General features: G+C 41.7%; 1 protein-coding gene across 3 annotated transcripts; it reads left to right on the top strand.

Moving 5' to 3' along the window:
- Positions 1 to 139: 139 nt before the first annotated feature.
- On the top strand, positions 140 to 14,720 carry klhl17 (kelch-like family member 17). 3 transcript variants are annotated; one of them, XM_030422091.1, is made up of 12 exons: positions 140 to 349; positions 2,679 to 2,943; positions 3,580 to 3,701; positions 3,820 to 4,041; positions 8,227 to 8,343; positions 8,442 to 8,673; positions 9,407 to 9,551; positions 9,745 to 9,912; positions 10,025 to 10,113; positions 10,276 to 10,349; positions 10,489 to 10,670; positions 12,256 to 14,720. In XM_030422091.1, exons 2-12 carry the CDS (start codon positions 2,730 to 2,732, stop codon positions 12,482 to 12,484), a joined length of 1,794 nt encoding a protein of 597 aa, XP_030277951.1. In that variant the 5' UTR covers positions 140 to 349; positions 2,679 to 2,729; the 3' UTR covers positions 12,485 to 14,720. The 3 variants fall into 3 exon arrangements, with proteins under 3 accessions (XP_030277951.1, XP_030277950.1, XP_030277952.1); XM_030422090.1 differs by lacking the exon at positions 140 to 349 and adding an exon at positions 356 to 1,075; XM_030422092.1 differs by lacking the exon at positions 140 to 349 and adding an exon at positions 356 to 1,075 and having other exon boundaries at positions 8,442 to 8,655.
- Positions 14,721 to 14,957: the final 237 nt, after the last annotated feature.

Consider the following 14,957-nt stretch of genomic DNA (forward strand, 5'->3'; position numbering starts at 1 on the left):
TACAGGCATGTTTTGGAAAGTGTTTTCATAATGAAAGAAAATAAATCAACAGTAATCATCATTAATGCTAAAAGAAATCCAAATTAAAAAACAGCCGTCGAGCACGATAACCTGAAAATTACACTGTCAAAACTATGTACAAGAACAAGGGGTGTTTTGATGCCACACGTGAGGTTAAAATTAAATTAACAGCTGAATTCACGAGACACAGGCAGCTGTAGAGTCGCAGGCGGAGAACTTTCCTTTTTTAAATTGTGAGTCTGTAAGTTAAACAGCCACAAAGCTGGGCAAGCTTACAAACAGGAAGAAATCATTGCTGCTGTCATATCGACACCGACGACGGCTGGTGGTGAGAGCTGGTTTTAATTGTTCTGTAGGTGAAGCTGATGTTAGCTTACTTATCTACGTACATAGACAATCATTCATGACGTTTACAATAGGTTAATAGGAGGATGGTAAATGCATGGATAGCATCAAAAAGATTATTGACCACTGAATTTATGCGAGTTGTTAGTTGTTTGCTTCATTTATTGTCCTGCCTAAGCCGAGACGAGGGATGTTTCGGGCTCTGACCAATCATAGCCCTTCTAGCTAACACCCCGCCTCTCGCGCTGGCTGAAATGAATTTATCGAACGCACTTCCGGACTCCGACCAGACAAAAGGGGGCGCTTAAGGTGGTCCGTGTACCGTCGACTAATGAACGAGCATCCATTGTGGACGTTTGACGTTTGCGCCTCGGTGTTGACTTCCTTTGTCTCTCATGTACGCCTCTATCGTCCCACGATGTCGTATGTCAAGATCATGAGCAGCATCTCCACTTTCACCTCCGACAGCTCCAGCGCCACCTTAACAAACCGATGTCAGCTTTCATGCAGTTTTTTTTGCATTGACGTCAACCACATACAGCACAAAACAGAGGCTTTCTTCATGTATCGTATGCTGGAGTCAGAATGTGGACAGATAGCTAAACACAGGTACCAGTTTTAAGCCAATCTGACTGCAACAGCTGCTGCTTTATTTCTCATCACATCGAGGAAGACACCGTCTGCAAGGATAACCGCGACAAAGCCACCGGTAAAGAAATTACACATTCATCCTTCCCTATTGCTGCTACTGCTGCTGCTGCTGCAGCTGATAGCTGCTGTTATTCAAAATAGATGGAATGGGGGTTGGGGGTTCTTGAGACATTAGGTGGCTGATTTATGAACAGAAACACCCTTGTGTCCAAAAGAGCTCTCAGTGCATCCATCCTCAGTGTGCATGTTTGTAAAGGATCATCAGAGCGTTTGTGTGGATAGCAGCCAGTGTTTAGAGCCAGGGAGGCAAGAGTGGAGTTTAAGAGACAAGCATGGGATGAACAGGACAAGTGCTCTGCTCTGATGGTTTTTGTGTCACAATTATGTGATCACTGCTGCCTCAACCGCCTGTGTATCCATGTCTCTATTTGCAGCATTGTCTCGTGTTATCCCCCTGGGCACCAGAGCAGATTGTTCCCACATAGAGGGACAGGGCTGCTGTGTTTTTGTGGTCTATTGTGTTATGGCAAATGGGACTCAACGGTAGTCGCCAGGCAGCTGTGGTGAAATTTGAGATGGTCCATAGTGGGACAGTGCAGAGTATTGAGTTGAAAGACTGTATCCTAACAGATGACAACCTGATTAAGATGATACTTAGTGAACAGTCTAGTTGACTGAGGTGACAAGTGTGCCTCAATTTTTTTATCAGAAACTATAATAAGTTGTGCTTTCGGTCATTAGGGTTGCATTTCCAGGACTTCGATCTGATCAGATATGTCTACTGGTCCTCACTAGCTTGTGCTATTGTCACAGAAACCTCTCTTTAAATCTACAAACAAAAATGATGAAACACAGTAAGTAAATTATCACTAAAGGGCAATCTTTTGTACACATCGTGTTGCGGGAACCACGCTCCAATAGCACAATAGCATCTATGTGGATGTGAGTCTGTTTTTCTGCCCTCACCAGGTATCAGTCCGTTATATTTTCAGAAGTATGATTTATAACTGTGCTGACCAGTTTCTCTCATCCAGTAGTTTGCGTTAGTGCATCCTAAATATTCATCAGACAACAACTTTCGAAGATGCCACGTGACAATGACTGTTATGCAACACTCTGAAGTGTGTTCTCCATCTGAGTGCAGGGTGGATGAGTGCACAAAGGAAAAGGCTAACTCAGGCTAAATCCTTCTCTCCTCCCACCCTGCCTACCCAAGGCTGCAGATCGGGGGAGGTGGGGGGCTTCACAACAGAATCTAGTGCAATTTAACTTGCCGGTCAGCAGTCTTTAGTATTAGATAAGCCAATACTTTCCAAAAAATGAGAAGCCTGTATTGATTTAATTCCAATAAAGTCTATCTTCTCTCTGTTGTCATAATGAGATTTAATGAGTCTTGACAGTGAATGTCAAGTAACCAGGCCAGCTGACCTACAACACTCAGTAATTGTACTGAGATTTCTGTCATAGCTGTCAGGACGGGTAAGATAACAGTAACAAAAGGTGCAGTGATTGGTCAAGACACCTGTCATAACACCTGCATCTTTGCACATGATCTAACCCTCTTGTAGGTGGAAAGGTTTTTTCTGATTACAAAAGACATTTTAGAAAGTTAATGACATTGGTATTAACTGACATGATAATGTTTTTTCTGCGTCTTTCAGTTGCCCAGAGTGCGGCCCAGGCAAGAGCCCGCGACCGCAACATCAGGCACCATGATGGAAGGGGGCATGCAGCTGCTCAACCGCGACGGCCACAGCATCTCGCACAACTCAAAGCGGCACTACCATGACTCCTTCGTATCCATGAACAGGATGAGACAGCGCGGTTTGCTGTGCGACATCGTGCTCCATGTCTCCAACAAAGAAATCAAGGCGCACAAAGTGGTGCTGGCATCCTGCAGCCCCTACTTCCACGCTATGTTTACCAGTAGGTTCAGGTCAACATTTTATTCCTTTTACATGCCTGCTGTTTTTGTGTTACTCAGAGTTTGATGATAAATTTGTGTGTGCAGTGAATGCTACCTCATCCTTCCAGCATCATCGCTTCCTTCCCCCCCTTCCTGTCTGAGGCACAGGTGGTCAGATGAAGTCTGTGAGTCTCAGATTTCCTCCCGACACTAGACCTTTGTAAGGGCACAATGTGTCTCCAGACAGTCAGCTGTCTGGCTTTTGAGACTCAGCTCCGGGGCTTCCTCTCATCTGACCCAGCCTCTAATTAGCCTATGTTAACAGACTCTGCTGGTCTTTAATGGTCATCAAAACGGCAAAATCCCATCTTGCTTCTTCTAACTCGAAGGAGATGATACCTTTGATTGTTGATGTAAAGTCCTGCAGGAACATCCATGTTGGGCAAGAGTGTATATATTCAGGAATTTCAAAAACCAAACAAGAACTGATTAAATCGACAGTAACAAATGAGCTATGCTGACATTTGGCAGCAGTGCTGTATACATTCTGAGCTGCTACGTGACAGCCGGATTGAACAGGGAGGCAATTATATCAGCCAGAGTTTTACTGCTTATAAAATAAATTGAAATGGCTCTTGTCCTGTGTGGTCATGCAGATGAGATGTCGGAAAGTCGGCAGACCCATGTGACCCTACATGACATCGACTCTCAGGCTTTGGAGCAGCTGGTCCAGTACGCCTACACAGCAGAAATTGTGGTCGGGGAAGGCAACGTGCAGGTAGGAACATGGTCAAATTAGATTTTTTTGATCTGATCCCAATTCATCACATCTAACAGAGCCCAAGTCCATACAAAAGACTCTCAGTGTGTATTCGTCTGAAATTGCCCCCTCCTAGACGTTACTCCCGGCAGCCAGCCTGCTACAGCTCAATGGGGTGCGGGATGCCTGCTGTAAGTTCCTGCTCAGCCAACTGGACCCTTCCAACTGCCTGGGCATCCGAGGATTTGCTGACACGCACTCCTGCAGCGACCTGCTCAAGTCGGCACACAAGTATGTCCTGCAGCACTTTGTGGAGGTGTCCAAGACCGAGGAGTTCATGCTGCTGCCGCTGAAACAGGTAGGGGGTATGCCTCTTCTGCTAACTGGTGTTTGTTAAAGAAAGCAGTTTAAATGATGGCATACGGTCACGATGGGGAACTTTTTTTTTTTTTTGCTGTTACATCCATTATAATGTGTGGAGCATTGTTCTAGTATTTCATGTATTGTTTGAATGAATGAATGAATGAATGAATGAATGAATGAATGAATGCTTTATTTCAAACATGTGAATAATATATTACACTTGAAGCACTAGTCGTTAAAACCCTTTGTATGTTTGAAAAGGAGTAGGAAGAAGCATTAGCTTCTTAATTCCTACCCCTTCTCCACTTAGTACCTAGTACTATAGGTTAATAAATGACCAGTATGGCAAAATGTGAGAACCCTAGTGTTTGTCATACCCCTCTTCTTCCCTGTACCTTGTAAATACCATCTGTTTGTACTGCTGTTTGAATTTGCTCATGGTTGGACATTATCTGAGCTCCTCTGCTAGTCTGTTCCACAGTTTCACTCCACATATTGAAATGCAAAAGGTTTTTAAAGTTGAGCGTGCATACAGATGTTTTAGATTCAGTTCCCCCCTCAGATTATATCCCCCTTCTCAAAAACATGCTTGAATATTTACTGGTAGTATGTTGTTTGTTGCTCTATACATGATTTGTGCTGTTTGGAAGTGTACCAGATCAGTGAGTTTCAGTATTTTTGATTTTGAGAATAAGGGCTTAGTGTGTTCTCTGTAACCAGTGTTATGAATTATCCTGATTGCCCTTTTTTGCAGAATCGACAGTGGTTGTAGTGTAGATTTATAAGTAGTTTAGATTGTTGTCTTGAGGAAAAGGTCAATGTCTCCGTACAGTGTGCTTTAGTCTAGTCATCCTTGAATGGCCAGTTTGCCTGCAGCCATTTCTATGTGATGGCTTTCTTGCTGGCAACCACAAGTACTTCATAAATATAAATGTCCTAGGTCAGGTGTTTTGCTGGGATTTGTCCCAGGTATAATGTGACAAAAGATCATCCAAGTTCCAAAAATGTTCCCCATCACTTTGACAATCTCTTGCCAAAAAAGAATACAGTAGAGGACAGCCCTGAATTTTATGAAAGTGGTCTGCGTCACCGCCTCCAACATTTGTCCCGTCGAAAAAGATCCATGCTGCATGAATTTCAAGTTTGAAGTCAAATCGTCAAGTCATATTCTTACACCAGAATTCTCACCAGGATGTTGAGTTGATAGTCCTCGCCTGACTTTCCGAAATATTCCAGTCGTCCTCAGATATCTCAAGGACACAGACTGTAAAAGAACTTCTTGAGTTTTGTAGTCTATTATAGTTTGTGACACTAGCTATATGTTGTTGTTGGTCTTAAATGCACAAGTGATTACCTATTAATTAGATCAGGTTCACAATTGGGGAACAAAAAGATTTTCTCAGTGTTGTGTTTTTACCAGTCATTAGGATGACCTCTCTTCTTCCTCAGCTCGCTACATCAATCACTGTCTCTTGTGGTTTTATCATCCCAGTGTGCTGCCATGGATTACTTCATCTGGCACGTCAGTTTAGCCAAACTATCACTTATTCATCCGCTGGGCACAGCAGTGGCAGCACTATGGTTCCTGTCCTGGAAGTGGTAATTAGGCAAAGCTGGTGGCATTTTCACAGCTGCCTTGCTGTTTATATACAAACAGCATGGCTTACCTCGAGGTTTTAATGACGTTTTCTTTTTCGGTTCTAATATTTTACTGTTACTGTTGTCAACCACTTTGTTTGTAACGGATTAAGTTTAGTTTTAAGCTTGCTAATTCAGCACTAGGCATCTGGCGGTGCAGTGGTGGCTGGTAGGTTGTTAATTTGATTCCTAGACTGGAAGAATAAACTGCTGAAGTGCCCTTAAGCAAGACTTCCTAGCACTGACTGCTCCATTGGAGCTGCTCATTGACCACAGATCAGACTGGTTATACTGGCAACTTTTAGGTGTTAGTGTGTTGAGCAAGGGTGTAGTAAAAAAAACAAAATATTGTTCTCAACGAGAATATCTTGATTAAATAAAGGTTAAACAAACAATGTTTCTCACATTATCCGGTCCAAATTTAAACATAAGGGAGGGCTTACTGTACCCCACTAGGGCTGCAACTAACAACAAAAACAACAATCATTTTTACTGTTGATTAATCTTTCAATAATTTTTTTGATTCATGAATGAAATGTTTGGTCTATAAAATGTCACTAAACAGTAAAAATGTGTCTCCAGAAGTTCAAGTTGACGTCCTCAGAAGTTTTGTTTTATCCAAAACCCAAAGATATTCAGTTAATGGTCATAGAGTAATAAAGAAACCAAATTCATATTTAAAAGCTGGAATCAGAGAAGAATTAGGAATGTTAATGACAAGTCATTTATTATTATTTATTATTATTATTTATTTTATTTTATTTATTAATCAATTAATCACCATTAAGAATTTAACCGATTTACATCAAAAAAGTACCTGGTTACAAATTACAAATTCTTGGTTTTCAAATATATCAAAATAAATCACAAATTACTTTTTTGAATTTTTAGATTTATAATTTAAGATGACTTTTTTAATTAAAAAATTATCAACAGGTACTCTAATGAATTATTTGTTTATTACTACTACTACTAATCGATATCGAAGCATTTAAGTCAATATTGAATCGAATCGATATTGAATCGAATTGCGACCTATCGAATTGAATTGAATCGAATCGTGAGGTTCTTAACAATACCCAGCCCTATTTATTATTACAGGAGTTAAACAGACCCAATTTGTTCCTCCACTCAGGTGAAGAAGGAGGAAGACTGCTTCATGTCTTGCATGTACAGGTGTCTGTTTCAAACAAATGCCTGTTGAGCCTGGCCAAGTGACGAGGAATTAAAGTAGCAGTCAAAACAAGAAACAAACTGCTGCCAGCATCACTTTCCCATTATCTCCTCTGCTCTCTAAGGAACAATCCCCACAGCACTAAAGAGATTGTGCTCAATAAGAGAACACGCTTCGCTCTCTCTGTCTGTGGCCTTCAAAGCTCTGAGGCTGAATCTGCAATAGGAGTGTGTGGGCACAGTCTATTAAAACGGTGAAAGTTAAGCTGCATAAAGGGAGATTAAAAATAGACCATTTTCTTTTCTTTGTGTCTTTTCTTCGTGTCGTTTCCTTTGGCTCAGAGCTCCATTATGTCTGCAGCTGTTCTGTGTCTGTCATAAATCTGAACCAGAATTGGCCGCTTTAAAGGACAGAGCTCACAGAGCTGTGCAATACGCCCCATATTTCTCTCCATGTTCTGTGAAGGAAGTGGCAAGGCATGGACGGGTTGTGACTAGTCTGCTTTAGTGATACTTCAGTGTTCAGTAGGGTCACATGCACGGCTTTATAAAGACAACAAAGGATGGGTGCATCCTAATGTGTTTGTGTGATGCAGCTAGAAACCCCTATAATTCATATCTATTCCTGCTGTCATACTGCAAAGACAGTCGTAAAACCAATTTTCTTTTACATCTCCTCAACACACACACACACACACACACACACACACACACACACACACACACAGCATTTGTTCCAGTTAATGTGATGCAGTGTGTGCGTGCAGATGTAGGGGGGACTGCAGGGTGGGGCAGCAGCAGCAGCAGTATTTCTCTGTGTGACTGGATTAGTCGAGGCTGTTCCTGGGAGGCTGCTAACTGTTGCCCTGATCTGGCCGGCAAGACAGCAGCTGGCTTCTCTGGTCCCACCCAGCCTTGCCAACTTTGGGTTGATCTGGGAACAGCGCCAGTCAGCCACTCAGACTGCAGCACTTGTTGTGCCGCACACAGACATATAGACTTTGATATAACACACACATGCATTTATGTGTTAATTGTCGAATAGTGCCTGAGATTGTTTTGTTTTGCTTTATTTTAAATGTTTATTCCACCTAATTTTATTTTGCAGACAAAACATTGAGCATTGCCCTTCAACACAGCAAATTAAGGGACAGAGAAGAGAGGCTACAGTTCAACAATTCAAGTACAACATACAGGAACTGGCACTGTCTGTGGAGAACACTTCCTCTGTGTTGACATATTTGGTTTTTCTTTCACTGTTTTTCTGCAAGAGCTCCTCTGAAGCTCACAGTTGAATTAAAGGCTCTGTGAAGGATTGTGAATGATTATATAAACTGTCTTTCCCCATCTGGTTTGTTTTCTCATCCAGGTCCTAGATTTGATCTCCAGTGACAATCTCAATGTGCCATCAGAAGAGGAAGTGTACCGGGCTGTGCTGAGCTGGGTAAAACATGATATAGATGGACGCAGGCAACACGTACCGTGGGTAAGACTTGTCTCACCGTACCCGGGAGAATTTCCATCACACTTGATTTTTTTTAGTTTGACTATAATTTGTAACACACCTTCATCACATTTCCTCAGCTGATGAAGTGTGTGCGGCTGCCGCTGCTGAGGCGAGACTTTCTGATGAGCAATGTGGACACAGAGCTGCTGGTGCGTCACCACTCGGAGTGCAAGGACCTGCTGATCGAGGCTCTCAAGTATCACCTGATGCCTGAGCAGAGGGGAGTCCTCAGCAACAGTCGGACGCGCCCACGACGCTGTGAGGGCGCCAGCCCTGTGCTCTTCGCCGTTGGTCAGTGTGCCCCTGAAGGTACCCACTAGGGTACACTTAGACCACACATCAATTAATTTTAGCCTCATAATGTGTGCAGATAGAGTTTTTACAACTGGGATATAAAAATGCTGATATACTAATTTGAGACTAGACATTGCCTGGAATGTTTATGGTCTTATATATGTTATTTATGTTATGTTATATATATGTCTTAAATTTTTCTCAGGTTGTACTGGGTGCATTGCAGTAAAGTGAAGTATTTGTTTGAACATCTTTGACTAAAGCAGTATGAAATATTCAATGAATGCCACATATTGCTTTTTAAAACTAGTATCCAGATCATAAATGATTTTATTTTATTCAGAGATAATATAATTTATACCTTTTTGTTTATAATAGTTCTGTAATAACAAATGTATACAGTATTCATATTGATATATTTTCTCCAAATATTGGAGAGTGTCGTTGCTGTTGTCTTGCATAGCTCCAAAATTCTCCAAAACATTCAAGGCTTACCTAAAACTATGAACAGCATGTGAATGAATAATGGTTATGAAGTCTATGTATTGTGTTGTTAGCATGCTAACCAGCTAACCCCAAGCCTGTTAGCTGCATGGCTAACAGCAGCTACAGTTGGCAGTACGTAGCGGTTACTCTGGTAAAATGCTGCCCCGTATTTGGACTACATTTCTTTTAGTTTTCTAGAGAACTGCATGATATATAAGTATACTTTTTTCACCATCCTGTACTGGTGTGTATTTTTCTGCAGGTGGAGGCAGTCTGTTCGCCATCCACGGGGACTGCGAGGCATACGACACCAGGACAGATCGCTGGCACATGGTGGCGTCCATGTCCACTCGGCGGGCACGGGTGGGCGTTGCAGCCATTGGGAACAGACTTTATGCTGTCGGAGGGTGAGTGACGATGACCATAGTTAAAAACTAGTTAACCATCATCTCCAACTCAACATTGTATTATGCGATGTTATCAAAACCTTACAGTTATAAAGAGGCAGGCGAATATGTGGACGATTTACATGTGACATGATCTTATGTCTTCAATCAACAAAAAGCCAATTCTGTTTTATTTATATCCACATCTCTTCAGGTACGATGGCACCTCTGACCTCGCAACCGTGGAATCCTATGACCCCATCACAAACTCTTGGCAACCTGAGGTTTCCATGGGAACACGGCGGAGCTGTTTGGGTGTAGCAGTCCTGCACGGCCTGCTGTACGCTGCTGGAGGTTATGATGGAGCTTCCTGCCTCAATAGGTACAGACAGACATTTTAGTGATGAATGTTGAACATTCTTGATACTTACAATTTATATCAACAGGACAACCTTGCAGTATTTTTATATTTAAGTCATTTTCTCCTCTTTCAGTGCAGAGCGATATGACCCTCTGACCAGTACATGGACCTCAATTGCTGCTATGAGCACCCGCAGGAGATATGTACGAGTAGCAACTCTCGGTAGGAACTTTCCACAAACATAACATTGTGAACACGCCGTTCAACTGTATGTTTATGTTTCGCTGTCTACATTTGAATGTCTGAAATCAAGGGGGAGTTGCCAACATGGTATTCGACTGCTAATATTTACATTCTGAGTGCTAACTCCCTTTTCCCCTCCAGATGGTAACTTGTACGCAGTGGGAGGTTATGACAGCTCCTCACATCTCGCAACAGTGGAGAAATATGACCCCCAGGTAAAGTATATGCTGTTAAATTTATCATCAAAGCATCTTGTCCGCTGCCAGGATTGACTGACTGTGAAGGCAAAAACATACACATTTAATGAATCTATGAACATGTGACCAATGCTCAGTCTCCTGATTTAACAAACAGAGCAACACATGGACAGCCATTGCCAACATGCTGAGTCGGCGCAGCAGTGCTGGGGTGGCCGTGCTGGACGGCATGCTGTATGTTGCAGGAGGCAACGACGGCACCAGCTGCTTGAACTCCGTGGAGCGGTTCAACCCCAAGACAAACACCTGGGAGGGAGTGGCTCCCATGAACATACGCAGGTTAGTCTGCACCCACAGTTCATATTACAACAGAATGGTCCTGTCTGTCAAAAGAGTTGCCTTAACAGTATGATAAGGGAAGAAATCAATGGTGAACGATACAGCGAATACAAAATTTCTATCTGATGACATATAACAAAGGACCTTAGGTGAACTTAAAGGAATTAGGAACTTAAAGAAATTAGTGATCAGCCAGGATGCTACTGTTCCATCTGCACAGTTCAGCTCAACCCACTTACTTCATTTTTGATAAGGCCTCTCCAGTTTTTATCCTTATTTTCATACTTCATAAATATGGACACCTTGGTGATGGAGAGGGAAGAGAACTTAGCTGGTCTGTATTTGAGAAACTGTTGTACCCACAGACAAAACCCCAGTTTTGCCTTAAACTAAATGGAAGAGAAAATCTGTATTTTAAAAGCAAAACACGAAACCGTGGTTGTGTTTGTAAGGAGCATGTCAAAAGGACACCCCTGCTGCGATGATTTTGCTCTGTGGAAAATCTTTACTCTTCAAGGCAAGGGATTTGGGGCATTTGGCTGTCTTCCTTACTGTCTAAATTGTCTTGTGGCATTAACATCAAATGACCTATTTTCCACAACAGCCGACTCTTACTTATTTCTAAGAAGATAAAACCCATCTTGAGGGTGCTTATCAAAGCAGGTGTCATTGCACACACACACTCACAGCATTGTACTGATACATACATTTAGTGAAGTAACCATCTTGGATTTGAGGACACACCAACACTTGCTCCACAGGCCCCTCTCTTGTGTGTGAGTCAGTGTACTGTAGGAGCAGGGAAACCTGACAGCAGTTGACTGTGCAGCCCCATGAATAACCCATGTGTTAATCAGTTGTGTGGCCTTGAGGGCTTTTTTTATGCAGTTGCTAAGAGGCTCAATTTACACAGTACAAAATATCGCGTCTGTGTTGACCACTAATCTATCACTCTTCTCAACCATTTTACACCATGTCAAAATATTACAGAATCGTCTTGGTCAAAATAATGTTACTGTATCATGACAATGGCCCTGAACTTTGAAATCAAAATTCTGTCATTTTTCAGACTAAATCATATCTCTGCCATCAAACCATTAACTTGTCTACCGGTCCTGTGCTATGATTGATAATTAACTAAAGTATTATTGGAGCTTACTTGTGTCCTCAAACTGTTTTTTGTTGCTGCAATAATAATGAAGCTTCAGTGTGTTTTAAAATAATCAGTTATTGTCCCATTGTTCACGATTAGAGCTGCAACCATTAGTCGATTAGTTTTTAAAATAACAGCTTCAAAATCATTTTGTTGGTAGTGTGTTGTAACAGCGTGAATGGTGTCTCTGTCTCAGCCACTTCGCCCCCTGAGAGGGTAGGATCACAGTGTTTATGTATATGTTTACTTCAAGATACAAGTTTTCAACCCATCACATTATGATGTAATGAGTTTTGTTTGTAGTTAGCACCTACATTACATTTAATTACATAATTTGTATTTTCGACTTTGGTGTTGCGCTCAGAAATCTGTGTAATACTATTTATTCGCATGGAATTTATATATTCTATTTGGATCTGTTTCTCCCTCCAGGAGCACCCATGACCTAGTGGCGATGGATGGCTGGTTGTACGCAGTGGGAGGTAATGACGGCAGCTCCAGTCTCAACTCTATCGAGAAGTACAACCCACGCAGCAATAAATGGGTCGCCGCCTCCTGCATGTTCACGCGGCGCAGCAGTGTGGGCGTGGCTGTGCTGGAGCTTCTGAACTTCCCACCGCCTTCCTCGCCCACCCTCTCGGTTTCCTCCACCAGCCTTTGACACGGGGTCACCGCCTGGCTGACCTCAGCCTCTGCTGTTACAGCCCAGACTGGCTCTGGGAAGAGACGCAACTGCTCTGTTTGAGGCGGGGAGGAGGAAGAGGAAGAAGATGGGAGTGGACAGGTAAATGGATGAAGACAGAGGGATGGTGTGGCTAAGGCTCCTGGCCTGGTTATTTATACAGTACTCTCCAGAAATAGTGGCACTCATGGTAAAGGCTAACTATGGTTTAAAAAGATTACCACATAAGTTATAAACTTTAATTTCAAGTCAAAATCTTTCAAATCCTGGCAGTTAAAATAAAACTGAAAATAAAAACATGTGCCACACATAACTTTTCATTTTTCATGACTAGTTCAGAGATGCCAGATACTTCCTGAAAGATTTAAGATTTTTTTAAATGTTATGGTCAAACCACTGTGGCTGCACTTAACCAAGTTTGCCATTATTCTTAACTGCACTGTACCTGGTCTGGATGACTGAAGCTCAGCTGTTCAGCTCCACCATACAGATACCAGCTCCCACTCTTCAGGAGATGTTCCTGGATTAGGATGTGTTAACACTGACCGATCTCTCCTTGAGCCTCACTTTCTTTCCCCACCACTCTCACAGTGTTTGACACACTCATCGTGAACTGTGGTGGACACTTAATTCTGTCATGTGTGACGTAAATGTTTTTGGTTTGATGTTGTTGTCCTCTGCAAGATTTTTTTCCTTTGATGTCAGGATTTTTTGAAATAATGTACAAAAAAAAAGAGAAACTGAATGATTTTACTTTTGGAATGTAGCTTTTGACTGGTTATACCATGCATGTTTACATGTTGGCACCGACTCCCAACAGGAGGATAAAATGTTGTAGTGCTGCTATGTCACGCTAGGTGGCAGTAACGGGCAATGTAGTGAATCCTTCCCTGCGCTACAAGAGAGCATGGACACCGACAGCACAGAGAGGTTAGGCCCTTGGAACTGTAAATGAGTTTGAGTCCTTTTCTTTATGTATTTGTATGTATGTATATGTATACATATACGTCTGTATGTGTGTGTGTGTGTGTGTATATATATGTATATATAGACATAAACACAGAATAATTATGTTGAACTATATGTATTTATAAAAATGTATAAATCCTAATATATTCTGTTTTAAAGATGCTAAGAGAAGGAAACAGATCAGACCTATGCTATTTAAGAGTGTTTTTAATATATTTATTTAGGTGTGATGTGCATATCGTCAATGGAAATGACGAAGAGAATGTCTCAGTGTGAGAGAGGTAGTCGCTCGGCTTGTGTGCATTTAGAATTTCCCCTGGTTAAGAGAACTGATTGTTGCATTGTGATATGCAGCATTCCGTTTGCATTTCTTAATATTTCTTCACTGCCACGAGCATGATCTCATATGAAACTGTACCTTACGTCCACCACATTCGTGCGAAAGGCTTCAGTCGCTTGCAAACCTATTGACCAGTCAATGGAAGGACTCTATATGCTTACTTACAGTATACCAACACTTGACACTAATGAGTAACGCTGTTGACACTTGGTGCTGTCATATTCCCTTCCATGCTCCATCAAGTGTGGTGTCTTGTTATATTACCTCATAGTTGAATTGAATCCAACTCTATTACAAAGTTGAACTAGAAGCAACTGTATAATCAACCACAAATATACTGGCTATAGAACGTGTGGTTGGTGATTAAGGGAACATCACCACTGAACTTGCATTATCTAACATAAATTTAAATCTTTTTGACTCTGTTAATAGCTGGGTTCAGTTCAGTTTGTGTGTAGCGCAGTGATACAATTCCAAACTTCTGAGAAGTTACCTTTTATTCCCTTTTTTTTGTTGTTAAAGGATTTAGTTAATCCGTTCTGTTTATCTGGAGCTACCTTACGTTTAATATGTTAGAGCAGACCCAGTAGAATAGGGGCTGTGAGGGTCTTATGGAGAAGCTGTAATTCTGTTATGATTTGGAGAGAAAGACAAACAAAACCACACAAGACTTTGGCCTCCATTCTGCTGACCGAACTGTAAATAGAGAGTTCGCTTATCTGAAATCCATTTGTGCAATTTCAATGTGACTAGTTTTTTTTGTGTGTTCAATGTGGTGATAATTGTTTATTTATGATATGTTTGTTATTTATGAGGAACTTTAAAAATATTGAATTTTGCACTATTGCGAAATGGAGCAATACACTGTAAAAAAATAAAAATAAAAGATGTTTTCACATGTGATAACTTATGTGTTTGAACACATTGTCACGCGAGGCGGGACATATCTTAAGCTCATCCTGCAACTTAGAGGCAAGTTTTGTCCCTGCATCTGCAATAGTTGTACCCAGTGTGACAAATACTGAAGCCGCTAAATGCCCCATGCAAACACAAACAACCACAGACACACTCAAGGTTGTGTTGCTAAGTGTTCGTTGCTAGGCTCACTATACCCGCACTGATGCTTGGTATCTTTCCAACATA

Source organism: Sparus aurata, chromosome 7, assembly GCF_900880675.1.
Source record: "Sparus aurata chromosome 7, fSpaAur1.1, whole genome shotgun sequence".
Classification (NCBI taxonomy): Eukaryota; Metazoa; Chordata; class Actinopteri; order Spariformes; family Sparidae; genus Sparus; species Sparus aurata.

Coding starts and splice junctions, on each gene's coding strand:
- klhl17 (XM_030422091.1), top strand. CDS start 2,730: ATGATGGAAGGGGGCATGCAGCTGCTCAACCGCGACGGCCACAGCATC. Junction 2,944..3,579: donor CTTCCACGCTATGTTTACCA/GTAGGTTCAGGT, acceptor GTGGTCATGCAG/ATGAGATGTCGGAAAGTCGG. Junction 9,552..9,744: donor AGACTTTATGCTGTCGGAGG/GTGAGTGACGAT, acceptor ACATCTCTTCAG/GTACGATGGCACCTCTGACC.